The 26,143-nt window shown below is 47.1% G+C and overlaps 2 protein-coding genes across 11 annotated transcripts in view; both read left to right on the top strand.

Moving 5' to 3' along the window:
* Positions 1-13,114, top strand: part of RNF213 (ring finger protein 213) — a 55,047-nt gene extending 41,933 nt beyond the window's left edge. For 2 of the 5 annotated variants that reach the window (XM_055696481.1, XM_055696473.1), the window contains exons 47-66: positions 885-1,075; positions 1,387-1,515; positions 2,336-2,446; positions 2,690-2,932; positions 3,594-3,675; positions 4,286-4,320; positions 4,638-4,732; positions 5,464-5,623; positions 5,940-6,120; positions 6,937-7,031; positions 7,602-7,853; positions 8,165-8,297; positions 9,001-9,084; positions 9,461-9,641; positions 9,766-9,967; positions 10,115-10,192; positions 10,499-10,696; positions 11,516-11,605; positions 11,712-11,890; positions 12,416-13,114. In XM_055696481.1, coding sequence (XP_055552456.1) covers positions 885-1,075; positions 1,387-1,515; positions 2,336-2,446; positions 2,690-2,932; positions 3,594-3,675; positions 4,286-4,320; positions 4,638-4,732; positions 5,464-5,623; positions 5,940-6,120; positions 6,937-7,031; positions 7,602-7,853; positions 8,165-8,297; positions 9,001-9,084; positions 9,461-9,641; positions 9,766-9,967; positions 10,115-10,192; positions 10,499-10,696; positions 11,516-11,605; positions 11,712-11,890; positions 12,416-12,569 — 2,873 coding nt within the window. In that variant the 3' untranslated portion in view covers positions 12,570-13,114. The other 3 variants (XR_008729856.1, XM_055696485.1, XR_008729864.1) reach the window with 3 other exon arrangements.
* A 6-nt stretch (positions 13,115-13,120) lies between these two features.
* On the top strand, positions 13,121-24,925 carry ENDOV (endonuclease V). 6 transcript variants are annotated; one of them, XM_055696606.1, is made up of 9 exons: positions 13,121-13,256; positions 13,722-13,893; positions 15,078-15,212; positions 15,694-15,733; positions 15,836-15,948; positions 16,059-16,127; positions 16,783-16,908; positions 23,495-23,571; positions 24,619-24,925. In XM_055696606.1, exons 1-9 carry the CDS (start codon positions 13,213-13,215, stop codon positions 24,644-24,646), a joined length of 804 nt encoding a protein of 267 aa, XP_055552581.1. In that variant the 5' UTR covers positions 13,121-13,212; the 3' UTR covers positions 24,647-24,925. The 6 variants fall into 6 exon arrangements, with proteins under 6 accessions (XP_055552581.1, XP_055552573.1, XP_055552563.1 ...); XM_055696598.1 differs by having other exon boundaries at positions 24,616-24,925; XM_027801295.2 differs by lacking the exon at positions 13,121-13,256 and having other exon boundaries at positions 13,287-13,893.
* The last annotated feature ends 1,218 nt before the right edge of the window (positions 24,926-26,143 follow it).

Genomic DNA, 26,143 nt, shown 5'->3' with positions numbered 1-26,143 from the left:
TGCTTATTGTTTTATATGAAAGAGAGCTTTGTGCAGCTAAAAAGGATGAAGAGATGTAGAGGAATGAAGCTGGGTTAATTAATATTGATAACATACAGCTGTGGGCTGGCTTCAGGGGCGGTGGGTTGGCCGATGTAGATAAGGTGCAGCTGTGGCTGGTTCTGTTAAGTGGTTGGGCAGCCAAGGAAGAGAGAGGAGGAAGAAGTAAAGGGAAGAGAGAGAGAGAGAGAGAGAGAGAGAGTGCCCTGGATGAGGAGAGACTAGGAGAAGGCAGCAGAGGCGCTGGCATGAAGAGTATGTCGGTATGTGATGGTAAAAGACCTTGTTACAGCTGGCTAGTTTTGAGAGTGCTGCAACAATGAGATACTTCAGAAAAAATAAAAGAAGTTTTGAGCTGATTTGCTGACTCAAAGGAGAACTCAAAGCAGTCTCAGATTCTTATGCTGTCCATGAAGCATCAAAGTGTGGTAACATAACTAATTTCAAGGGACTTCAGTGTCCAGCCCCTGCATTGAGGATGTTAGGCTAGCAAAACGCATCCCAGGAGATCACTCTTAAGGAGCACCATCACCTTGGCAGTTGAGATAATGGAAAGCCATTACTGAGCCAAGATGGAAGAGCTCCAAGAATGAGCTACCAGTGAATGGGAAAACTCCTTGAGAGAAGGAAATGGGAGTCATCCTCTGTTGAAGAATGAATTATTGTCTAAAATCTGACTGAGGAAACACTAGATAAGCATCTGAGGAAGAGAAGGCTTTTAAATTCTCCTGTATAATTAGTCAGTACCAGTAAAAGGGGCTTGGTGCTACGGCTAGCACTGACAGAAAAGTTTTACAAAGTAGAATGTGGTTTTGCCTCTTTTCTTTTTTCTTCCCCCGCTCCAGAGCAAGACCAGGTAGAGGAGAAGCAACGTTACCTGGGAAATGTGAGGGTGTTCTGTAGCCTCACCAAAAATGACTGGCATCGTGTTTACCTAGTCCGGAAAATTGCTAGTCAGTATGGGATGGAATTTGCTCAGAAGCTTGTCACAGAGGCGCAGTTTAACTGGGTGTTCCCAGCAGAAATTCTGCAACAGGTAAAGAGGTGTCTCCTTGGAGATGGCTCTGGTTTGTGCTTAGTCTCCAGTTTGTGCTGCTTTGGGGTGTTTCTACTGTTGTGTGGCTTTTGGGGTACTCACTACAGTGGGAGTGGTTGTGAAGATGACTCGTCCTTGCTCTCTATGGAATGGAGTCTAAGGCAGCAAGAAGCCGTTTGGGTTGCCATGCCTGCCTGCTGTCTCTTTGTGAATGCTGAAACACCACAGTTCTTGGGAGGAAGAGGAGGTCCTGCCTTGTCCAATGGTGGTTAATGGTCCACAGTGCCCACCATGGGCTTCTCCCTTTGTAGGTACAGAACAGCCAGTCTAATCACATCGATCGTTACCTGGCATGTGGCGAGAATTACAGAGTCCTGCGTGATGCTGTGGGGAAAGCCATGATTGAGTGCAAGATTGAGGGTCTTCTCAAGGCAGAGAAGGTAGGGCACGCTCTCCTTACCATAATCCTGTTGTGGATTCTGCGTGGTCAGTGTTTAAGCTTTGTGTTTTTGTTGGCAGTGCCTCTTCTAGTAGAGAAGTCTTGGATGCCTTTGTTTGAAAGTTACTGTGGTGGCTGCTGGCACACACACGTTTGCTTTACTTTCTCACCTGTGTTCTAGCATATGACACTTGGGTTATTTCTCATCTTGCTTTTCTCCCTTGTAATCTATTGTAGGAGTTTGTTTTGCAGTATGCAATACAGGCACCTTGTAGCCAGCTGCTGGGAGAGTAGGCAGATAATCAAAGTTGCTTTTTGCCCTCTCTCTGCCTTCCTGTATCTGCCTCACCTTGTACCTTGCCATGCAAAAATCAAAGTGATCTCTGTGTAATTGTAACCTTTTTCCAATATGTATTCTGTGTATGAAAATTTTCAGGAAGAAGTGTGCAAACAATGCACCTTTGAATGTCTCTGTACTATCTATTATCCACTGGTTGTGACTTACTCTTTTTTTTTTCCACTTGCATGTTGATTTGATTTGATTTGCAGGGAAGGCATGTGCAGGCTGCTGCCTAGTGAGATTGCAATTCCAACTGGATGTTAGAAGAATAAAATACTTGAGAGGTTTCTGAGATATAACTCTGTCAGCTTGAGTGCTGGCAGATTACTCGTTTATGGCTTGAACAGCCATTTCTGCATGATGTGCCTTCATTTGTGGGGAGAACTTTTACCACAGACCTGCTGAAGCCTGCACACCCAGTAACTTTAGCTGTGACAGCTATAGCCTGTTCTCTGCCATACCATCAGTTCCTCTTTTCTAGGCATCTAGCAGCTCCCCGGCTGTACAATCTGTCCATCTGCTCCTGGCTATTTTCAGGGAGGTCACTGCCCTGTATGGACTTAGTGACTCGAGTCTTCATCCCAAACAGCAGGTAAGATACTTCACTTTGGAAGCTTGTGACAAACATGCTTCAGGGATAAGGATGAATAAGATTTTAGTCATTGGTGGAAGAGCCTTTTGTTCTTCTGCCCCAAATACAGTTATGTCCTGATCTGAGCAGACTGGAAATATTTTCAAAGCAGGGGCAATGCAGTATGGGAAGCAGCTGATAGTCCTCTTCAGTTTGGTGGGTAATATCATGCTGGCTTGATTTCTTTTAAATATGTGCTTCCAGCAAACGGATGCTATGACTGAGTTCATCCAGAACTCCCAAGTCCTGAATTCTCCAGACCTGCAGCACCTTGCAGGTTCTCTTGTGATGAATGCACTGCCGTTTTTGACGGTGGATCCTCAAAGCTTAATCCGCAATGGAGCACTGATTGAAATGGCTGTTCACACCACTGCTGTCCTGCTGTGCGGGCAGAACCCTGTCCTGCAGCCCCTGAGGAATCTGGCATTCCATCCGCACACCATGGAGGTAAGGAGCTTTAACTGAGAGGACAATTCAGTTTATTTCTGGTTCTTCCATGTATCTTCTGGATCCGCTGTAACCTAACCTTTCTTAACATCAAAAGCACCAACCTGTTGTTTCAGCTGTGAATTACCGATGTATGATTTCTACAGTGTTGTTGGGATTAATTAGCACAGCACAAGCTCTGGACTTGATACCTTTTCAGAGTACCTCTGCATCCTGAGCAGTATCAGGCAAATACTTTGTGTGAGGGAGCAAGTCTGAAAGCAGTTGGCAGGTCACACTGTGGAGACCTGTGTGCTGTAGGGGGTGATGGCTCCTGGAGCCCTGGGCTGAGTCAGGGTGGAGGGATCTGTGCCTCTACTTCTGGCTATCCAAGCTGTAAGGAAAAGTGCTAATACACACCAGGGTACATCAGGCCATCCCCAAGAGGAATCTGGTTCAGGGTGTCTAGAGAGTGCACATGCAAGTCTAAACAATACTGACAATTTTTAAGAGTGGATTTTCAAAGGCAGAATTTGAAAATGTGAATGTATGTCATCTGCATGACCTCTGCTTTCAGATGTCTCTTGTTTCCATTAATGAATCAAGAACCAGTGAGTGACTGCTACAGGAGAGAACTGATTTATAGATTCATTTGTCATCTTTTTTCCTTTTTCCTCCTTAGCACTCTTTTCTGCCTACGATGCCAGAAGATATAGTGGCTCAGGCGAGGGCCTGGGAAGGAGTGGCCACTCTGCGCTGGTACAGTAAGTGCTCCTGGCTGGCTGTAAAAGAAACTGAAGGATAATCCCTGGGTTTTGAATGAAGCTGTTCCGAATGTGAAGACAGACACTCTCCTCAGCATGAGTTATCCTTTGTAAATTAAGATTTGTAGCTATAGTTTATGTGGGTAATGCACCAGAGTGCTTTGAGCTTCTGCACTCTCAAACTTTGTAAACAACTACAAGCTTGAGACTAAACAGAAGACCTGTCCTCTTACTTCTGGCAGTGTTTAAGTGCTGTGAGCAGAAGAGCAGTCCTCTGCCACCTTCAGCTCTGTTTTCCACAGTAGGATCTTACTGCGGACTAGGAATCTGGGTGGGGGAATGTTCACGCTTACCAGCCCATTTGGTACTCAGTAGCAGAATCTTTCAGGCTTCCATTCCTTGTTTCTCAAGGAGAGAAGCACTGAAAAATTCTTTGTGTTCCTACATGGGCCTATTGCTCCTTTTGAGATTTGGGATGTTCAGTGCCTTTGATTAGATCTTGGAGTGTATTTCTTGCTCCAAGATAATGGTCCATGTGAGAGGAATTAACAGGGATTTCATGAATGTCTGTCTTGTAATACTGTCCTGTTTTGTTCCTCTTTCTTGGTAGCATGTCCAAATGGCCACCCCTGCACTGTAGGAGAGGTAAGAATTTGAGACTGATGGGTTTTTAAGCAGGAGGTGTTTTCCACAAACTAGTTTTTTTTACTGGTTTTAATGTTTTATTGCACATTGGTTCATCTTCTAAACTCTATATTACTAATCATTCTGCCATTGTAATGTAAAATTTAGAATAGCTTATACCATAAATGTAGCAAACAGGAAAGGCAGAGGTCCTTTGCAAGTATATGGCAGCTTTTGAGTTAACCAGTTACAGCCTGGATTATTTTTTTTTCATTCTCTTTCTCTGGTGGAGAGGCTCTTAATCTGGAATTCAGTGTTCTCATTTTACCTTTTGCTAGTGTGGCCTCCCAATGGAAACTAGCCGCTGTCTTGATTGTGGTGCTCAGGTTGGAGGGGAACAGCATAAACCACTGTGTGGCTTTCAAGAATTCCGGTATGCTTTCATTCATTAACCTTTTCAGCACTAAATGATGCAGTACTTGCCTGTCATACTTTCAAGGCAAAAGGTACCAACCACTTCATGCTGCTGTCTGAAAGGTGGGATTCCCCGTTGGCTTGGACACTGGTCTCTGTGGGAGAAGAGGCTGAGCTGTTAGGAGTGCTGGTATAATTCTAACTCTGCAGAAACTGGCTTAACATAAGATCTTGTCAAGCTGCTGGTTTAGTTTTTCATTTCCCTGCTCATCCAGGCTGATATAAGTTACGTGGTTTTACACCAACATATAGTGACAGGCAATGCTTTCTTAAATGGATCAGCATGACTGAAGAACTTCTACCAAAGCTCCCCTCCTCCTTGATTGTCTGGATCAATACTTTAATGTTCTTACACAAGGGCTGTAAGTTACTAATTCGAACAGCAGTGGCTTCTCGTCAGTCCAGCATGGAGTTGGCTAATCTCACCCTACAGGGCTGGATGTTGCCTCTTTCCGAGAAAACATATTAGGAAGAGTTGTCGAAGGAAGAGTAATCAGCCAGCAAAACCAAATAAATTGACTTGTTTGTGTACAAAACTTACTGGAAATCCTCATTCCCCTGCAGCACTTCTAACTGGCAGCTTCTATGGCGTTCAAAGAACTTATGGGTCAAAAAGACAGTAGTGGGTATCAAAGACATCTCTTGTGTGTCTTAAGGCAAAAAAAAATCTCTATATATACTTTCCAACAGGAGAAATGAAGACAGAACTCAAACTGGCCATATACTTGGAGATCCACAGCAAAGAAAAACAGTGGGAGTGTCTGATCGAGCCATGTCCCCAGTTGTCTTTGTTCTGATGCGCTTGCTTACACATTTGACAATGTTACTGGGAGCTACAAAAGATCCTCAGGTACCTTCCAATAATAGTGGCTGCATGAAATGTAGTGAAACCTTTGTATGATGCTGGTCCTTTTCATCATATTGCCAAGTAACTAAGGCAGGCTTTTAAGATGCAAGACCCAAATTCACTTCTTTGCTGGGAGTGATTTTGGTTCTTTCATGCACTTGCATGTGTGCAGCTACCCTCGTACCTGCCTTTATTTGTTCAAGTGGTAGGAATCCTCTAGGATGCAGTTGACTTTCTGGTGAGACTGTAGTTCTGTGCGACATGTGCTTGAACTGGGTGTTGCTGGCTATGCTTATTCTTGTCTTTTGTTGCTCTTTAGTCATTGGAAAAGATAATCAAGCCACCAGTGAAGAACTCAGTGCATTTCCTGCAGCAGCATATTCAGGAGGACTTGGCACAGCTGACAATAATTTTGGGGAAGAGTGTGGACGATTCCGTCAACATCTTTCATCTTGTCCTCAGCAGCCTTCTCAAGGACCCCCATCAGCACCCAAGCCAGTGTAAGGAAAGTGACCTGCTATATCATATTTGCAAGCTATATCAGCATTTTAAGGGCAGCACTCATTTACCTTTGCTAACAGGCTGTTTCTAACAAGAAGCAGCTGAGCTGATGAGGAAGATCCATAAGTCTAAGGGTTGTTTCTTACTGTAGGGGGTGAAGAATTTTTGGCTGTTTACTTCTCTTTTGGTCAAGTATTTGAGCTTGCAGGGTTTGGTGTATAATTCTGGAAAGGAATTATTGAATAAATAACCTCATGAAATGTTGACAGAGCTTTCAGCTCACAGCAGAGGTAGCTCATGCTGTGTATGTGTATATACTATACTGCCCTCTGAATGACTACCAAGAAGCTATTTGGTAGAAGAGGGATGGCAGAGTATGGTTCACAGTAGAATCTGGAGTTGAAGTTGATGCGTCATTGTCATAGAGGGATTTATATGTAATAGCCGTGTTTTTAGTGTGTAACAGCACAAATCAGGATTCCAAGTGCTGTTCTTTGATCTGCCACTGATTGTGCTCTGACCTTGGACAACTTGTTTAACCTCTCTGGGATTATGACTGACTTGTACAAATGTCCACATAATTCAAATTGAGTGACTGGACTGAAGCTTCTGAAAACCTGCAATCACTGTGTGCTGTTTTGAATGACACTCTCCAGCTAGACCAGGATGTGCTCATCCAGCTTCTAGGATCTCTGTAAATGGTCTTGCCTTGTCATGCTAACTTGCAAGGATGTCACATCTGGAAACTTGGAGAATCTGTGCTTTCTTTTAGCTGAAATATTGCAGATGTAAGAGTCTAAATATTGCTGTTGCAGGGCCAGTTCAGTTTGATGATGTGCTCTCCACCAAGGAGAAGAGAAACAACTGGGAAAAAGATGTTGCAAACACAATTATTGTTCCTGAATTGGAGGTGAGAAACTTGCTGTATAAAATTTCAGCAGCTGTGTGCAGTTCAAAGTTGACTAACTTGGAAATCTGACCTGCTGTAGAGTATCTGTGCCACACTTTTCTCCCAGCTATTCCTAAAGCCAAGCCATCTATGACACCACTGCAGGTTCACTTCAATTTGTAAGGGTCAACCAACTTTATTCTGTCTGTGGAAATGAGTATCTGAGACTAGAGTTGTGCTATGATGATTTTGTATAGCTGGAAGAGCAGAAGTGTCTCAGCTCAGTTGAATGTATTTGTCCAAGTGAGGATTAATTTGGAACAACTATATGCTATCTGCCTTCCCTGGCACCCACCACCATATACATAATCTCAAGAATGGAAGACCTGTGAGTTGCATGAACTGGAGAACTTTATGGTATAAACAGCTGTCTTGCAGTATGTTTTATATGCCTTTTCTAGGAGTTCATCTTCTGCTTTGACATGCTTGTGTCAATTGGTCATCACAGTGTAAGGGAAATAGACTCTAGTGGAGGTTCAACATGGCAGGACACTGCCAATTCTGATACTTTTTTTTTTTTTTTTAATGCAGGATTTGGATAAGAAACTTCTGAAAATAAATAGACAAATACAAAAGGATGAGAGAATTTCTTCCAATCCAATAGTGAAAATAGTGTATGGCGACCCAGTTGCTTTCCTGTCCCAGCTGCCAAGGGACAGTCACATACATCATTCCAAGATGTGGAGCTGCCGAAAGAGGGTTTCGGTGGAGAACTTGGGCCATGTAGTCCAGCAAAAGAATGCAAAGGACAATGTCCCTCTCCTTTGGAAGTTTCTGCAGAAGGTGAGTGTGACAGAGGGATGAGGGACCACGACGTTCAGAGATCAGTTTGCAGAATCACAGTCTGGTTGAGGTTGGAAGGGAACTCTGGAGGTAGTCTGGTCCAACCCTGCTCAGGCCAGTTGCCCAGGACTAAACCACTGCTGGATTATACAGTGTCCTTGTCCTCATAACTTCCTATAATCTTGAGAACTGCATGTGTAAAATATTTTTTCTTTTAAACATTTAAAAAGTAATTTCATAAAAGTATTCAAAAATGGTTTGTCCAACAACAACCTTACTCATAGACCCCCTTTCCTCTTCTCCTCTTCCAGGAAACAGAATTGAGGCTGGTTAAATTCCTACCAGAGATTTTGGCTCTGCAGAGAGATTTGGTGAGGCAATTTCAGAACACCGCTGATGTCAAACACTGCTCAATCAGAGACTTCCTCAACGAATGCCCCTCAGGTGAGAAGACTGCCAAAACTGTAATTAGTGAAACAAAAAGTGCTGGATAGTCCAGTTGAAAACAAAGGTGAAAACTTCTCTTGATCTTACAATCTTAAGCCCTCATATTTTCCTTTTAACTCCCATCCAAATGAATTGGAGACCTTAACCCTTGAGTTATGCTTGGAAAAGTCATCAGGTGTCTTTAAAGATAATTTAAGCACAGGAAGATTGTTCACAAGGGCTGGGGGCTCTGCTCAGAGATAGGCAAGTTAAATCCCTCAATGCAGCAGTGGGTACGTTGAATTTTCAAGCTCTGCCCTAGATCAGGGCCTGCCTAAAAGGTGGAATAGATGTCCTTCTCTTCCATTCATGAGCAGCACATGGGCATTTTGTGGCAACTCCTTCAATTGCACTTAAGTACAATTACTTACTTTTTTAAGTACTTACAGAAAAGTACTTAAAGGTTATGCAGAATCAGACTGAGGATCTATCTAGCCTTGTCACCTGGGCCAACAGTAGTCAGTAGTGGAAGAATACAAAGAAACAGAGCAAATGACTCTGATACAATTAGAGTGTTTTTAATGTCTGTTTAGTCTCTTTGCATCTCTTTGAGCTGTTGCCTAGAGTTCAGTGGTGTGCTTTGAGAATTCTTGTATTACAGAGAATCATGGTGTTGCCAGTGAAAGGTGTTTCAAGGATTTGTCTTTCTGTTATTCCTCAGATGTGATGAGGGACCTGTTACAGAGGAGAGTGAATGTGTTTCTGTCTGTTTGGAACAAGCTGAGAAGCTCGCTGGACACCAACGGTGAGTAGCTTTCTTTGCCAGCATTTTTTCAAGAGTGATGGAAGCGAGGGCTTGCCAGTTGCTGGACCACGCTCCTCTGCTACTCCTCTTTGATAGTTCACATTCCTCCCGTAAGTGATGCTGAGGCATATCCTCAGAACTGACCTTGGCCATTAAAGGTTTAAGATCTAGGTGCAAATAGAAGAATTTGTTTCCCTCTTATAGTATTCTCACCTGAACTTGCTCCCTTTAGTGCTTATATGTAATGGAAAGAGCACTGCTTTTCTCTCAGGTTCTATACTTTCTCCTGACCTGGGTCAGCTCAAGAGAGGCTTGGTCATCATGGGCTAGCTTTAGGCGGGCCACCTCAGGCAGTCTTCTCTGCCTTTTATTTCAGGGGAAATTAAGCTTCCTAAAGGCTACTGTGATGCTGACCTGACCCTGGACATCAAGCTTGAGGTCCTTCTGCCACGTCGACAGGGGCTGGGTCTCTGTTCCACAGCCTTAGCCAGTTACCTCATTGGTCTGCACAATGACTTTGTCCACTCGGTGAACAAACTCATCAGGGAAGACGATAGGTATGTTGCTATTCCAGCTAGGCATTTCTGGGGGCTCTGTTGTATGACCTGCTACCATGCAATCGGCTTTCCCTCCTTCATAAAGGCTCCTCGCTCTAAGTAGAGGCTCTTTTCTGTTCTGCAGGTACTTGATCAGTCCATCAGAAGTGGCTGACCTGCACTTGATCAGCTATGAAGTTGATAGAGACCTGATCCCTCTGATCTTGTCCAACTGCCAGTACAGCATGGAGAAGGGAGGGGAGACGTTGCAGGACTTTGATCTGGAGAGGATCCAGCAGCAAGTCATCAGCAAGTTCCTGCAGGGGAAGCCGCTCATCACCCTAACGGTAGGACAAGGCAGCTAGCTGTGTGTTCTGTAGACAGCTTCTTGGCTGATGCTGGAGCCCTGCAGAGGTTACTGCAGCTAGGCATGCACTGCAGCAGGGTAAGCGATGTTACCAAAGCTTTACAACCATGTGTTTCCCTCCTGACAGGGAATACCTACCCTTGTGTACAGGCATGATCGCAATTATGAACAGCTGTTTAATGATGTCAGGAATAAGCTGGACCAGGTGAGTTTCTGCATTGGAGGAAACAGGGCAAGCATGTGACCCCTGGCAATCCTGAGAAACGCTGGGTTTGTGTTCTGTCACTTGCCTTGTTCATCTGAAGGCTCATCTGCTAATCTCCCAGCATGCCTTAAGTAAGTACAAACTTGCCTTTTGTCAGTCAGGATTTAATGAGGAAAGGGATATAGTTAAATATTTTCAGCTTCCTAAATCAGGGGCTCTGCCATCTTCTACGACTTTAGCAACTTGAGCAGCAATAAGGACTGGCTCTAGACTAATACTAGCAACTACTTTGGCTTTGGTTTTCAGAGTGCTCTCCCCAGTTCTGTGATGAACATGATCACCGGGGAACTACAGTCCTACAGTGATGTCTGTGATGCTCTGTCTGTTACTGAAATTACCTTGGGATTCCTGTCCATGGCTGGAGAGAATGCCGAAATGCTTCTGACTGACTACATTGAAAATGTTCTGCAGATGGGTGATCAGACGAACCCTCATGTACTGCAGGTGAGTCCTGAGACCAAAGCTCTTGTTCTTACAGGGTAAATTCTACACTGGTTTGTACTAAATCCAGCCAGTCTGATCTCCAAGCTCAGCATTAGTTCAGCTTGAAAAATATATGTGATAGAATTCTCTCTCCACCATATTCATTGGTGAGGGGGAAACAATTTTCCCTTCCCCTGCAACCAGTGTTTGCAAGATGGAGCATCTACTAGCTTGTTGATACTCAATAGGTTCTTGCAAAACCCAACAGAGAAAAGTCAGGTGCAGGGTGAGTGCGGAAGGTGAAACTCTTCTCTGTAGATCCAGGCTCTTCTGTCAGCACCAGGAAGGAGAATTCTCAGTTGAGTGTCAGCATAACTAGTTGCAGTGCTAAAACTCCGAAAAGGGAGAACTTTCAATTATGAGTCAGCTTTCAGTGACACTGGCTTGCCTGGTGCTGAGCAGGATTGAAAATATCCCTTTACCTCTCAGAAGTGGTGTTGGGGGGAAGGTTTTATCTCCTAATGATGTGTGAAAAGAGGTCCTGTACCAGTGGCAGCAAAGGCACTGCGTTATAACAAGCATGTGTGACATAGCCCTATCACTTTCCCACTCTGTTTCGTGATACCAAAAGGATGGATTATTGAAGGCAAAATAAGGAAGAGAAAGAATTCGGTATTGCTTCTCCACCCAGGTTAAAAGGGCTCGGTGAGCTCCCTGCTGAACTCTTTGTGCTTGCATTGCGCTGCAGTTTTGACCTGCATGGGCAGGGCAGGGTGCGGACAGGTTCCTAAATACATCCCTTACATCCAGGTTCACTCCATATATCTGTTTTTCTTTCAGGCTTTCAGACGATGTCACCTAAAGCACAACATAGCACTATGGCAACTTCTCTCTACGCGCAAATCTGAGCAGCTTCTGCGCCTCAAAAGGGTAAGGTGCACTGATGACTTAGTGCCTAATCAGCTGTTTCCTCTTCGCAAAATGAAGTTGCTCAGATGTGTATGGTTGGTTGTTTTTCCCCTCACTGCATTTTTAGGATCCTTTTGTAGATGTCAGTACAGTCTACAAAGCTGAGCTCACTCCAGAGATGGCCAAGCTCCTCAACACCTTCCTTATCCACACAAGGCTGGAAACCTTCCTGCAGGAGCTCCATGAAATTATAATCTTGAAGCTGAGACGTGTCAAAGATGTGGATGAATTAAGACCCACGTGGAGGTAAGTTATGCAGCCCAAACCAAACACAGTTGTTATTAACTTGAGCTTTTCTGTCTCTGAAAATGCTTGTGATGGAAACTGTTCCCTTGGCAAATGACTGTCATGATTGACACAAAGCAGAATCATCAACATTAAGAATATGCAGCTAGTTCCAAGACACACTGCCTGTTTCTGGCACGTATAACTCTTAATCTTACACAAGTTATTTTAGGAACACTGCTGGAATATACCAGGAGCTGCTGTTCATGGGCGCTAAAGATAAATGCAAGCACTTCTGGAGTGGCTCAGATGAGGACACTTGGCTTTCCATGCGCACAGCTTGGCCCTAACAGCTTGGTTCTGACCTGCAGCCTCCCATTTCTGGGTCCTTTAGCCTCTCTCTAAATCTGACTGCCTGTTTAATCTTTCTTATTACAAGAGACACATGTTAAAACTCTGTACTTAATATTAGTGTACAAAATATTATGTGGCAGTTGTAGTTTGCGGTACATTATCTATTAATACTACTTTTGCTCTGTTTTCTAGCCTGAAGGAATCACTTATTCCTTACCTTGACGAAAAAGACTCTGAGTTGGCTACAGAGCTGCAGGAGCTGTTCCCAGATGAGATTCTTCTCTCTCACGCTACTGCTACATGGCGAGCAGCTGCGCTCTTCAAAAGGGAGTGCTGGGAGGTCTAGGGCAGGCCTGCGCGCCCCCCCCCACTGCCGTGGCCCAGGGCCTTTGTGCCACAAACAGAGGGTCTTGGGGCAACTCTGGAACCTGGGCGAGCTGTTTTTTGGGGGTTGGGTGTTTGTTTTGGGCTGTGTTTTTACTGACTCCAGTACCAACAGCATGAGGCAGAGTCTGGGTGCATTCATGCAGTGGAAGGATGGTGGAGGAACAGAAGGCTGCGTGGCAAGGCAGAGACTTTGGAAAAAAACTGCCTGAAAAAGATGAAGGATTTTTTTTTTAAAAAAAAAAGCATCATTCTGTGATCCTGGGAAAGGTGTTTTTTTTTTGTTTTTTTTTTTTTTTTTTTTTTTTTGCAACCTGCATTCATTTTGCCACTGGTTGTCTCGGCCTGGCTCCCCTGGCTGCTGCTGGGGGTCCCCTCTGTCCTGTCGCCGGGGGCTCAGCACCGCTGCGGAATCGGGGCCGAGCTGGCAAAGGGCCGGGGCGCTGCCGCCCCCGGGCTCTCCCTCCCGCCGCCCGGGAGGCGTTTCCTAATAAAGCTGTTTCTCGAGTCTCGTCCCGCCTTGTTCCACGCCGCGCCCGGAACGGCCGTTCGCCGCCTGCGTTCCTGGGGGGGGGGCGCGGCCGCGGGGCCTTCCGCTAGCCGCCATGGCCGAGCCGCCGCCGCCCGCCACGCTCCGCCGCTGGGAACGGTAACGGCGCGGCCTGCGCATGCGCGGGGGCGGTGGCCATGGCAACCGTGCGCGGGGGCGGCCCGCGCCTCCGGCCTGGGCCTGCTGCGGGAGGCCGCGGGGGTCCCCCGTCGCTTCCTCTGGGGGTCGGGCCCGCCGCGGCGGGGTCCCCTGCCCTTCCGCTACCGGGGCAGGCCCGGGGTGCCCTGCAGCCCCACGGCCCCCTTCACCCCGCGGTCCCCTACCCTGCCGCCCCACGGCCCTCATGAGGCGACACGCACAGAGCAAGGGCAGTTGCATCCCCCAGAGGCAGCAGAGGGGTTCCTCTGTCCCCACAAGCCCTGGGGTCGGTTGGGAAGAGCCCCCCGGTCTTCCGCCCCCGCGGTTGGGGCCATGGGGGCAGGGATGGTGCCAGGCCGCGGTGCTGGGCCTGGAGCTGGGGAGGACGGGCACCCTCCTCACGGTGGCTCTGTGGTCTTTCACTAGAGAGCAGGCACGGTTGAAAACCAGCGTGGTAGAGGAGGACACTGAGGAGTGGCAAAAGGATTCACGTTTTACAGGACTGGAGAGAGTGGGAGGTGTGGACTTATCTTATATCAAAGGAGATGACACCAGCGCCTGCGCCTCCCTGGTGGTTCTCAGCTACCCAGCTCTTGAGGTAACAGCACGGGAACAGTTTCACCCCTTCCGTCCAGGTGTGCGATAACAGTTTTTATAGAACACTTAACACAGAGGCTGTTACCTGCTGTGCCTCTGCCTTGCAGGACATCAGTAAGTTATCGCATGTATGTTCAACAAAGCCTCCGACTGTTGGCAAGAAAAATGAACAGAGTAAAAAATACGTTTAAGGATTTGGAGAGAAGTTAAGAAAGATGTGATGCAAATTGCTCCTAATTGCAAGAGGTTTGTAGGATTACTGGGAGTTTACAAGGTGCGGAGAGATAGCTTTAGTATGCGTTCAATTTAGTTGGTAAATCTAAAAATACCGTGATGAGATGTAGTCTGTGGTCAGGCACAAAAGGCTTTAGCTGGTTTAGGTATGTGTTGAAAATAATCAGTCTCACCCACTACCCAGAAGGAGACAAAATGGACCGTTGTTATTCAGTGCTGATTGAGAGGAAATTAAAGCATTTGTAGCACTCAAACAGCAGATGTCTTGTTTGGGAGTTCTTGCTAGGAATCAGCTAATAATATGGGATGTAACATGTAAAAAGCCTTTTCAAAACTGCTGAGAATCTCACATCCAACAGTCATTTTACTTGAATTAATAAAGATTTTTGGTCTCTTTCCCAGCTTTCAAAATGATATAAAAATTGTCTTTCACTGTAAAATCTATAACAAGCAGAGAAATAAAGTTTGATACTGGCTGCTGGGATTTTTATGAACTGAATTTAAAATCCTGCCTTGATTCTTGACTTGTCCTGCACGATTGTTTGGGGTTTTTTTTTTATTGGTCCTGTCTTACAGAGTGTCTTTTGGCCTATCCCTGCACAGAAACAGACACCCTTTGATAGTGCTCTGACTAGGTGAACTCTGAGGTGCCCCCACTGTCTGTTAGAATAGCTGCTCTAATTTTGTTTCAAAGACTTCACTCTCAGGCAGGGTATGATAGGTGATGTCCAGCCCTCTTCTGTCAGCAAGTCCATTATCCATCCACTTCTCTGAGTGAGAGACTGACACAACCCGGTGGCCTTGGCTTTGTGGGAGAGATCCAGAAGCAGAGTATTTTTAAAAAAGATGAGAATAAGGGATATAAACCAGAGGAGATGCCTCTGAAACAGTCAGGATCTAACCAGCAAAGTCCTGAGGGTCATTGTCTCTGCACTGTCTTACTGCTCCCAGGTGCTGTATGAGGATTGCCGGATGGTGGCTGTGAGCGCCCCATACGTGGCAGGATTCTTGGCTTTCCGAGAGGTCCCTTTCCTGGTAGAAGCTGTTCAGAGACTTCAGCAGGAGGAGCCCAAGCTCAGACCTCAGGTGTGACATATTTCTTTGTCCCAAGTTGAGATGTCGTGAGGGTACAGGGTGCTGCTGAAAGGGGTTCTTCTCTCTCCTGAGACTGTGGTATATGGCTGTTTTCCACTGGCAGAGCAGAAAGTGCGATGTCAGAGTTGTGTTGAGGCATCTATTGCCCTTTCCTGAGGGAGCAGGGATACTGAGCCCAGAACAGCCAGGCCTTGACCATGGGAGTCCCATTCTGCCTGCAGCACCAGTGAAAAGCGTTGCCAGCCGCTAAGAGCTCACATTGCTGATCATAAAGATATTTTCCAAGCTAAATGATTCTATGACTGTGATTTAGTCAGCTGTAGACACTACAGGAAGACACTTACAGAGAGGAGTAAAAGAACTGAGAGAGACTTCCTCACAGGGCCAGCATCACTCTTTGCTTATTGGAGTGGCTCTCAGTGCACAGGAAAAAAAGTTGGTTTTTTTCTTTCCTTTTTTTTTTTTTTTTTAGGTGGTACTTGTAGATGGGAATGGCCTGCTCCATCCAAGAGGTAGGACTTTACTGGAGAACCCTGGTCTCCAGGGTCCCTGTACTGCTGCTTGAGATTCCTGTTCTCTAGTGTCCTGCAGTTACAGTGACTTCTTGTTGGCAGGATTTGGTGTGGCCTGTCACCTTGGAGTCCTGACAGATCTACCGTGCATTGGAGTGGCCAAGAACCTCCTGCATGTGGATGGCGTGGTCAGGGATGAGCTGCACAGAGAGCAGGTTAGGCTAGGCTGGGAATTTTATTTCCACTCTTTAATATGTGGCTGTCCCAGTTCTCTTGGGATGTAAGTACTTCCTAACAAACTGATCTTGTGTGTGTTTATCCCTAGATTCGTTCCCTGCAGAGGGGAGGAGATACATTCCCACTGACAGGCACATCAGGGAGAGTCCTGGGCATGGTAAGCTGTGGGAAGTTTCCTATTTGCTTGGCCATCAAGTCTTCCAGCTTTTTGTAGCTGAGAGCACTGGAGAATGTTGTCTCTAAAGTGGGACTGTCTCAGTGATGTTAGTTCAGTGTGAACAGGTATCTGGTAATGCTGCTTTCCCCTTTCTGTGAGCTCAGACATTTGTAGAAGGAGTTGGCAGTTCAGGTGTTGGATACGTTCACGTTCATGGCTATGGCATCTGAGGTGCTGTGCTCCAGCACCCCCGTTCATGAGCCGCAGTCAAGGAGAGGTGCCAGTTCTGTAGCAGCTTGCCAGGATGCAGTATGGGAGCAGCTGGCTCAGAAGTGTGCTGCACAGGAAAGGGGCAGGTGTACGAAAGTTCCTGCGTCTGGTGTTACTTCAACATAGGCTGTATTAGCAAGTCTCTCTGCTTCCCAGAGCAGTGTGAGGCATTTTAGGAGGGGCCACAGTGGTCTGTAAGGGCAAACAGTCCCTATGAGGAGATACTGGGAAGTAGAAGAGGTTCAAGAAGGCTGGGGGTTGCCAAATATGGAGCCACCATCCCACCTTCTGAAGGCAACTGGCTAGCTTATAATTCATCTGCCACTCTGTATTTGTTAAAATAAGCCTCTTAAGTATTTGATTTTTCTTGTTTCTGAACGCACAGGTCCTGCGTAGCTACAACAGCTCTAAGCCGCTTTATATCTCTGTGGGTCACAAGGTGTGCCTGGAGACAGCTGTGCGCCTGGTCAAGTCCTGCTGCAGGTACCGGATCCCAGAGCCCATCCGTCAGGTACAAAAGCAAGGGAGCTGAGGAAGGGGAAGGCAGGCAGTGGAGGGGGCTGTGGTTGCCAAGCCTGTGGTGATATTTTGGAGCCTCAGTTTTCTACTGACTCCAACTGGTGTTCTGCAACTGGCACCCTTGCTGGCCTGTTTTCCCCAGCCTGCTGTGGTGTCATTTACAGGTCCTTCCTTACTTCTTGCTTGTTCTTATGACACAGTGCCCAGAAGCACACGCAGCCCTTACTGCAGACCCAGCCTGCCTGATTTCTTGGTTCCTCTCTGCAGGCAACTTTTGTGATGCTGGTGTTAATACACGGGAGCTGGAAATGCAGTTTTCCTGGGCACTTTGAGCCTAGCACAGACTGCAGTGCTGCTCCTTTGGGCTTTTCCCTGCTACTGCACTCTGTAAGAGCTGCAGCTCTGGGCGGCAGCCAGCCAGTAGGTGACAGCACTGGATCACCGTCAGTGAGCCCAGCTGCCACAAAAGGCTCAGTTTCAAGACTAATTAAATCACAACGGGGCTTGAGGAAAGGATCCGGAGAAGTGTAAAGCCTCTGGGACTTCTGGCCTGACAAGTGCTTCCCTTCTCTCAGGGTCACCCTGCTGTTGGTGGCTCAGGCAGGCCAGACCCAGCGACTGCCCAGGGAGCAGAGCCTGCTCAGATACCCATGTCGGTAACGTTGCCCTGGAACACGCCGTTCGCTTTGCTGCACTGCCTGCTTGTCAGGTGTCTGGCCACCTTTGCTCTGCAGCTCCTCGGCGCAGCACTGAGGTGATCCTGCTGAGGGCCGTTACAGTCTCTGCACACAGGAGCTTCTCATTGGTACTGCAGTGTTTTCTGAAAACAGAGTCTGGAGTCTGTGGTTATAGACCAGACAAAAATCTAACACCTTAAGAGCAAAACAAACCTTGAAGTGTCCATACCAGAACTGGAGTTTCTGATCTCATAAACCACTGCCTGCCAGACGGTAGTAGGCTGATAGATCTTCTTATGTAATCTCTTCCAGCAAGGGACAGATGTCTCTGCAGAGCTCTGAGCTAGCTGTGCATTTTGGCATGTTCAAAGGAAGGGGGAAAAGCACTCCCTTTGGAAACAAAAAGGTGTCTTGGAGCTTTTCATCACCCTCATTTCATTTCAGGCTACCTCCAGTGTTTGTGTTCTGAGACTCTTCCAGTTCTCTGACTGCGACCTTTATTTAGAGTGATGGATTGAATGGTTGTCACTTTCCTTAAAGAGAGAATAAAAATCCAAAAGGGAGTGTGTTTACTATAGAGATAGAGGAACGGCAGGAGATAAAGACACTTAAACGTTTCCATAGGACTTCTCCCTGGCATAGTTCCTCTGTATGGTAACTATCACGGATTCTGACATAGGACAGTGCTGGAAGCCTCAACTCTTGAGCTCTGAAAGCTGGAGTTAGGAAGTAGAAGGCTGTGGAGAATTCTGCCACAGATGGCTGACTTGGCCTTTTTGCTATGTTGTGTCCCCAGAACAAGCTTGCAGACCTGATGGGTAATGTGCTTAGAGCTTTCCCAGTGTTGTCAAAGACTTCTGGATCATGAGCTCTTAGTTTGTGTGTTCTGGTAGTCCTAGAAATATGTTCTTAAGATACCTCAGCTGCCCATACCTTCTTGAGGCTGTGTTTACGGTTTGTATGAAGGCAGTATTATGCTGCAGCGTGTGTAGGTGTAGTGCTGTGCAGCTGTTAGGGGAACTGGCCAGTCTCTGTAGGGTATGCTGTGTTTCTTGGGCATGCAACAGCATCTAGGCAGTGATCAGAAATGGTTTGATTTGCATTCAGCCCACAATGTGGTCGTGCTGCCAAAGGAACTGTGGCTGTGATGCAGGTGAGAGAAGGGATCTTTGAGAGAAAGCAGAGGGAAGTTTGTTGTCACCTACAATCAGTATTTACATCCCACTTAGTCCTTACATCACATGTAAGTGCAAGGGCAACCTGGGAGAATTTTGCTTGCCTGAGGGTGATCTCTGCTGAGCCAGCTTGTGAGATTCTGAGGTTCTTCTGCAGAGATTTTGTCACTTGGAGCTGCCCAGACAGGGTTTGAAGGAGGCAGGAGTTGTCATCCCAGAAAAATAAGCAAAGCATTCAAACTGAGAGGCACTGGAACAATACCAAGCCCTCCTGAGAGCAGCTGCCCTTGCTTACTTCTGGCAGAGGTCAGAACCCCTCTCAGGTGTTTGCCCACGCTTCAAGCCAGCTCACACCCAGGATCCCCATGCACAGCGGGGAAACACAAGCTTTTAGCACTCTCCAGCTGACAAGGACTGCGCTGGGACTGATTCTTCTGCTCTCTCCCTGTTTCAGGTTCCTGGTTGGCTGCACACCAGCCTCCAGCTCGCTTGTTGATCCTTTTAGCTCCAGCTGGCACCTTGCCCAGCTGGTTCCTGCTGGCTCAGGACGTGGCTGATAGGACAGCCTGATGTTGCCTCAGCCCATCAAGAAGGACAGAAGTAGGCCTGCCCAGAGCTGTGAATTTCTGCAGGTCACTTCATGTGAAATACTAAACACTTGCCCATAGGAGAACTGAGAAATAAGCCATCATCCCTCTCCTCAGTGTGCATAGCTCCTGCTGCCCAGCAAGGAAATCAGCAACTGATATCCTGAAACTCTTAAGTCCCTTTGGATGTACCACTAACTGCAAGCTTGCTGTGTACACAGAGATCACCACTGCCCCTCATAAAACAGGCAAAGCAACAGTTCCAGACCCTAATGCCAGCACTAGTCCCCTCTGAAAATAGAAACAATCTGTGAGGATTATTACGGGACAGTTATCCATCTTATTGATTAGCCTCTTGGTTAATACGCTGGGTTAAGCTGTCTCTCAGCAGAACATGGGTGGGGTTTTTCTTCCTTAGAAAAGTGGTTTGAAGATGTGACTCTTGCTACCTTGGTCTCCCAATAGGGACTCTATTGAACAACCTCCTTCCCTTGTTATAAAATACATCACGTAATCTCTTATCCTGGAGTGATCAAAGTTATTTGTCAGTTCAGTTATGAAACTGTCCAATTATAGAGCGAAGGGGAAAAAAATCTCCCAAACAAACCACACCTTGTGTAACTATTTTTCATTCTCGAGCCTGCAGAATCGTTAAGCAGTTGTGGAGCTGCGTTTCCAGTGGTAAGCAGGCAGAGCCTGCACCTGAGAGGTCTGACTAGGAGCAGCAAGGATGGGAGGGGTGGTGGGAAGCTTCTTGAGGTGCGGGAGAGACTCTTCAGAAGTAGCATAGCGATAACAGTAGCAAATGCTTCAAGGACAGTCACTGGGGATGCGTTAACCCACTTTATTAGCATGATCATCATATGCTGTGAAGCTTTTCCAGCTGGGAAGGTCACATACTGCTTTTTAAGTGGAGAGAGACACTCTGCCTTTGAGGTGGGGCACAGCAGCTGTTCTAAAATGTCATAGCATAGCAGTGTTTTTGAGAAAGGTAGTTTCTAAAAAAGAAAAAAAAAACTTTGAGGGAATGTAAAAGTCAACTGCCAGTTCTTAAAAGTTGTCCAAGAGCCCAGGATCTGCATGCTTCTGATAGCATCTAAGTCTTCTGCGAGTATGGTGCAGCACTGGAAAGCTGAACAGTAACACTTGCGGGGGACAAGAACATCCAGTAAATGTCCAGCAACGCTTTCTTCCAGCTCTTAGGATTTCCGTTGCTCTTCTTCCTGCCCCACTCTGGCCACATGTTGTCCTGCGTTGCTGTTAAGACACAGCAATCTAATTTTCCTAGTGAGCTCAGGAGGACTCCTGTCACAGGATAGTGTTATCAGAAGAGGAAGGGAGGAACTGGACACTTGCATGAGGATGACTTTGATGAGGTGATGGCTCCAAGCTCAGTTTCAGATGAGGAGGGCAGTGAATTGTGAATTTTGTAGAGCCTCAATGTTACTCCTTTTGGTTTTGGTACTGGAAAGCAGAGCCTAGCGCATGGATATGGCCTGGCATGTAATTTGCTCCTGTTGTCTTCCTTGTCAGTTTTGCCTTTGGACTGCAATAGAGCCAAGGATGTGTGTCCTGGTTTCGGCTTGGATAGAGTTAATTTTCTTCCTAGTAGCTGGTGCAGTGCCGTGTTCTGGATTTAGTATGAGAATAACTTTGGTAACACGCCGATGTTTTAGTTGTTGCTAAGTAATGCTTACCCCAAGTCAAGGACTTCTCAGTTTCCCATGCTCTGCCAGTGAGGAGGGGCACAAGAAGCTGGGGGGGAGCAGAGCCAGGACAGCCGACCCGCACCAGCCACAGGGATATCCCACACCATAGAGCTCAGTATATAAACTGGGGGAATTGGCTGGGGGCTGCTGATCGCTGCTCAGGGACTGGCTGGGCATTGCTCAGCAGGGGGTGAGTAACTGTTGTGCATCACTTGGTTTTCTTGGGGTTTATTCCTCTCTCTCTTTTTGTTATCTCCTTTTTCATTACAGTTATTATTATTATTACATTTTACTTTATTTCAGTTACTGAACTGTTCTTAACTTCACAGGATGGGTTTTACCTTTTTCCAGTTCTCTTCCCTATCTCACTGGTGGAGGGGAATGAGCTATCCGCTGCATGGTACTTAGTTGCTAGCTGGGGTTAAACCACAACAACGTGCTTGTGTCTTGTCTCTGTTTGCTTTTAGTGGATGTTTTAACCTGCTTTAGCTGCGTAATTACCATCACACAGCCAGCTCATCAGGCACATAGGCAGGATGAGCCAGGCTCTTGCCTAGGGAAAAGGATATGCAGTAGACGCGTGGTGTGGTTCTCCATCTGTTGCTGCATCATAGAACTGCTGGAACAGAGGAAGGAAAGGGATGGGTACAGGAATGGGCAAGGCCAGCTTCTCTCATTTCATCCCATGTGCTCTTGAGAACTTGCCTGCTGGATCACCAGATTCCCAAACTCTTCACAGCCTTCTCAGTGTTCCCCCTCTCCATTTACAGTTTCCTGTGGAGGGCAGAGTCCTGTTTCTCAGCTGATTAGTGACCAGAAAAGTTAATCCTTTGGGAACATCACAGTGTCACAGGTATAAAGACCATGGATGATCTTGGAGTGCTGTGAGCCAGACTGCAGCCTGCACCTGCTTGCAGTGCCAGTGGGAGTCCCTGTTAGCATAGTCCTGGGACACAACTTCTGTTTCACTGAGTATACAGTGAAGGTTATTGCAGCAGTTTCTGGGGCATTCTGCTGCTCTGGGACTTGTCAATAAAATACTCCAGTAGTTCCCCACCTGTTGAGGAGGGATCTATGAGCCACTGTCTCATGCTAAACTGCCTTGCAGTGCCGCAGAGATCTGCGCTCACAACCATATGGTTTTGGCACACCCAACAACTTTTGGGGTACCAGGGGATGTACTGCTTTTGTGCATCATTATATGCTGAAGGATTTTGGTAGCTTTGAGCAAAAGCATTGAAGAATATCACAAGAAATAGAAGAGTGGACAGAGTCCTGGGCTCAAGGGGAGTAATTTTTTTAGGCATCTTTACCTGTGAGCATTTTGCTGATGCACAGGAGCTCCTCAGCGTTACGAAGACCTGCATGTAATCGTGGCATGTGATCCCTTTATGGAGTGAGGGTGGTGGACCAGCACTTCTTGGAATGTCTCCTCTTGAGGGAAGAGTTACCTTGCCCTCAAATTTCTAACAAATCTATCTTTCATCAAATAGTGATGAGCTGTTGCTGGTGAAGGAGCTTAGCTGCTCGTTACATTTTCCTGCACTGCATTTGGACCTGCCTGCATGTGGAAGAACTCATTTGGGTTGGTTCGAAGGATGAAAGCACTAGATCACTCTCAGACTTCCGAGTCTCCTCCAGCCTGGCTCTGCTGCAGGGTTCTTCAAAGGGGTTGCAGTGTAGAGATAAGGCACAATGGAGAAGCAGCCCATCACCACAGCAACTCTCCCTTTGCCAGTGAAACTCTCCCTTTGCTTACTAAGCCTCTGGAAATCCTTACTGTCACTTCCCTGGACGATGAGGAGGGCATCTTAGGAGCTATTGTGCAGTGTAGGTGTAAGGTAAGGGATTCTAGCTGGGTCAGTGCTTGCCAGAAGGCTCACTGCCCTGCTGTGTGTGCTGGAAGCCTGTGCGAGGTCATCCTCTGGGTCCCATAGGAACCCTTGGTGAAGGGTGATGCACTCAGCTGTAGCCGGCACTTGTCGAGGAAGCCCAGTCTAGGTCCTGCTTTGGCTGTTCATCCTGCTGTGTTTGGGGTAGGTCAGGGCTGAGCAGACCTTAGGCAGCAGCTGGCAGGAACTGTCTGTGCCCGCTGCCTCACCTGCTTACTCCTGTGAGAAATGAAGGGGCAGACAGCAAGGGTTCAGCGAATGTCATTTCTGCTTCTGAAAGGGACTGTACTCCAGTATGGCTGGTCCATGACCCTCTTATTTCTTCTTTTTAAGCCTTCATTCTCCCAAGCAGCACGCAGTGAGGCACAGAAACCAAACAAGGAAAGAAGCGTGCAGGTTCCTTTTTGCTACACAGTCATACAAAAGCTGTTTGTGATGTACTGACATCAGGGCATGCAGGGGCATACGGAGATAACAAAGGGGAGGTACCAAGCAGGCTGATCAATCCATTTTCACTCATTTTTCTCCTTAATTCCAGGCTGATATTAGATCAAGGGAGTATATTCGGAAGCAGCTGTGTTCACCGCTGGAGGTCGTATCTTCTGGGCCCGAGAGGTAGGTGTGTGGGCAGCCCAAGCAGCTGCCTCTCCAAAGGGGATCTGCTCATGTAATGATCTTCAGTAATGGCATTAAGTGGACAGACGGGGTAACAAGGTGAGCTCAAGTGACATCAGGACATATGCTGCCTCCATAAAGGGTGATTTCTGGTGATTGTAGCCGTGGTACTTAACACGTTTCTTCCACAGAGCACTGTGTCCTAGGCTGGGGAAGGTCGCTGGGGATTTGGTCTGTTTCCAGTGCCTGCGATAAGCAAAGCACTAACGCCTACAGGTGTGGCATGAGGGTGAACAGAAATATCTTGCAGGGAGCTGGTTCCTGCCCCCAGAAAGCAAGGGGAGGGTCAGACACCCCCACTTTTACATAATGTAGACCAGAGACTGCTCTGTTTGTCGGTTTAAATCCTTAGCAAGTCCACCAAGGCGTAGGAGTTCCATGTGGTGTTGCTCTGCTGCCGTTTCAGCATAGTTCATAGTCTGTTGTAGGATTCCCCCAGACCCACACCAGTACCAGGCTGGACAGATACTAGATAGTCCTGCTGGAAGAGCTGCTTGGGGATGAACAAAAAAGCCCACTCTGCTCTGAGGGTCCTGATGGACCAGAAAGATTGAAGGCAGCTCTTACAGATTCCTTAGGACACCTGGATCGTGCAACTTACCATGCTCTGCTCAGCTCCTCTGTTCTTTGAGTCATTCAGCCAGAAGCAGAAGGGGTTTTCTCTGCTCTTGCAGTGGCAGTTGCACAGCGTGGCCAGGCCATGGGGGTACCCCTGTGCAGTGCCAGACTGAGTGTGCCCCATTTGTGCTAGAGCTTCATCTCTGATACCTTCCTGCCATGGCAGATGCTAAAGCTCACACAAAGGCTAGCAAGTTTGGGGGTCTGTGCAACAGAAAACCCAAACTTATCCATTTACGGCCATATATATCTCATAACCTGCATATCTGAGCCCCTTACCAAGTCACATAGTTATTTGCTCTTCTTGGTTTCTGCTGTTGGTTTTGGTTTTTTAAGTCTGTGACCCTTCCTTGTCTTTGTTTCTAGCAGAAAAAAAGAAGCTGAATTGGATGATTAGTCTGATGCCAGAAGAAGGTGCAGGGCTCCTTTTCACTGGATCCTCTCCTTCACCGAGACTGTGGATCTGTCAAATGCAACAGCCAAGTGCCCCCCCCAGGGGAGAGTAGTGCAAGGCCGTGTCAGTCAGGACAGCACCAGCCACTGTGCGTAGTTCTGGTGGGCTGGCAGAGCAGCTTCTGTTCAAGGATAATGTTTGGAGTTTACTTCTCAGGGCTGATTTTTGAATGTTGTAAAAATGTTTGTGTAAGCAAAGATGTACTTTTAAGTTTGCCGTGACTTTCTTGAGTACTTGGGCAGTTGCAGGAGGTGATGTACAAAGAGATGCTGATGCACTTAACATTGTTACAAACTGTAGAGCTGGCCTTTGGCTCCCACCACACCTCTGTGGCACAGAGACTTCCCTTCTCATCAGTTTTGGAACAGCTTCCACCCAGCCCCTGCAGCCTGTACTCACATCCACAGAAGCCCAGTGCGCAGCTCCGGCTGGTCCTGACAGACGGGCAGAGGATGCTGTGTTTCAGGTGGGCGTGTGACTCACGAGGGAGGGGACGGAGCCAACAGTCTGCTTGTGGATTTTGGAAAAGGCTCGGAGGTCTGAGCTCCAGAACCTGAGAAGATTTCTGTCTCTTTGGTGCCAGTGGCTTCTGTGTGCCTGCTGCCTTGGTGGCAAGCAGTGGCTGCCAGCCCTCGGGTCACTAGCTGTGCTGGGCATGTGGTGCTCTCCCATTGCTGGTCTTGGTGGGGACTTGCTCTGCATTGCCGCTGAAGCACAGCTTGGATGGAAGAGCATTATGGTACCTGGACTCGCTCAGTGTTGCTGTCATGCCCTGTGCAGTGAGGGAGGCAGGGGGCTCAGTGCAGACCAGCTCTTCCTGAAGGAAGGATCATCTCAGGGGAAAGGAGAATTTCCCATCAAGGAGAATGGGGAGGGAGGTCCTTCCTAATATACAAATCAGTACAATCAATACAATCCACAGATCCCAGGCTTGAGGTTTTGAAGGCTGAGTGGACTGGGAGCACTCGTGTTAGGTCAGGAAGAAGCTCTCTGTGCCCAGTACGCTTGGACCAACACCCATTGATTAAGCCATTTGTGAAGCTTTGCTTTAGCAGCAGAGTACAGAACAAACAGTTTCTATCCCTGAATCAATACAGCAAGTCTTGTCCAATTTGCAGGGCTAAAGCTTTTCCTCCAAAGGTGTGGGTTCCTGGTTCTGTTTGGGAGGTCATTCCTGGCTATTTCCAAAGCACAACAGGAGCAGATACAAGAGTTCTTGAACACAGCCAAAACTCTGGCATATTGATTTCAAAAACCATGGCTGTGTGAGATTTTAGCCTGAAGAGAAGGGATGTTTTCCTGGGGTTGGAGAGAGGTGCTCAGGGTCAGGACTCCTGTGGTCTGTTTTAAATGCTGCCAAGCACTTTTGCATAAATTTATCTCACAGCTTTTGTGCTCCTTTCTTGCAGCTACCTTGGTCTTGGTGCTGCTTTGGGTATA

Source organism: Falco cherrug, chromosome 1 (genome assembly GCF_023634085.1).
Source record: "Falco cherrug isolate bFalChe1 chromosome 1, bFalChe1.pri, whole genome shotgun sequence".
Taxonomy (NCBI): Eukaryota; Metazoa; Chordata; class Aves; order Falconiformes; family Falconidae; genus Falco; species Falco cherrug.
The sequence above is the reverse complement of the archived record's forward strand: the minus strand, read 5'-3'. Positions and strand labels throughout refer to the sequence as shown.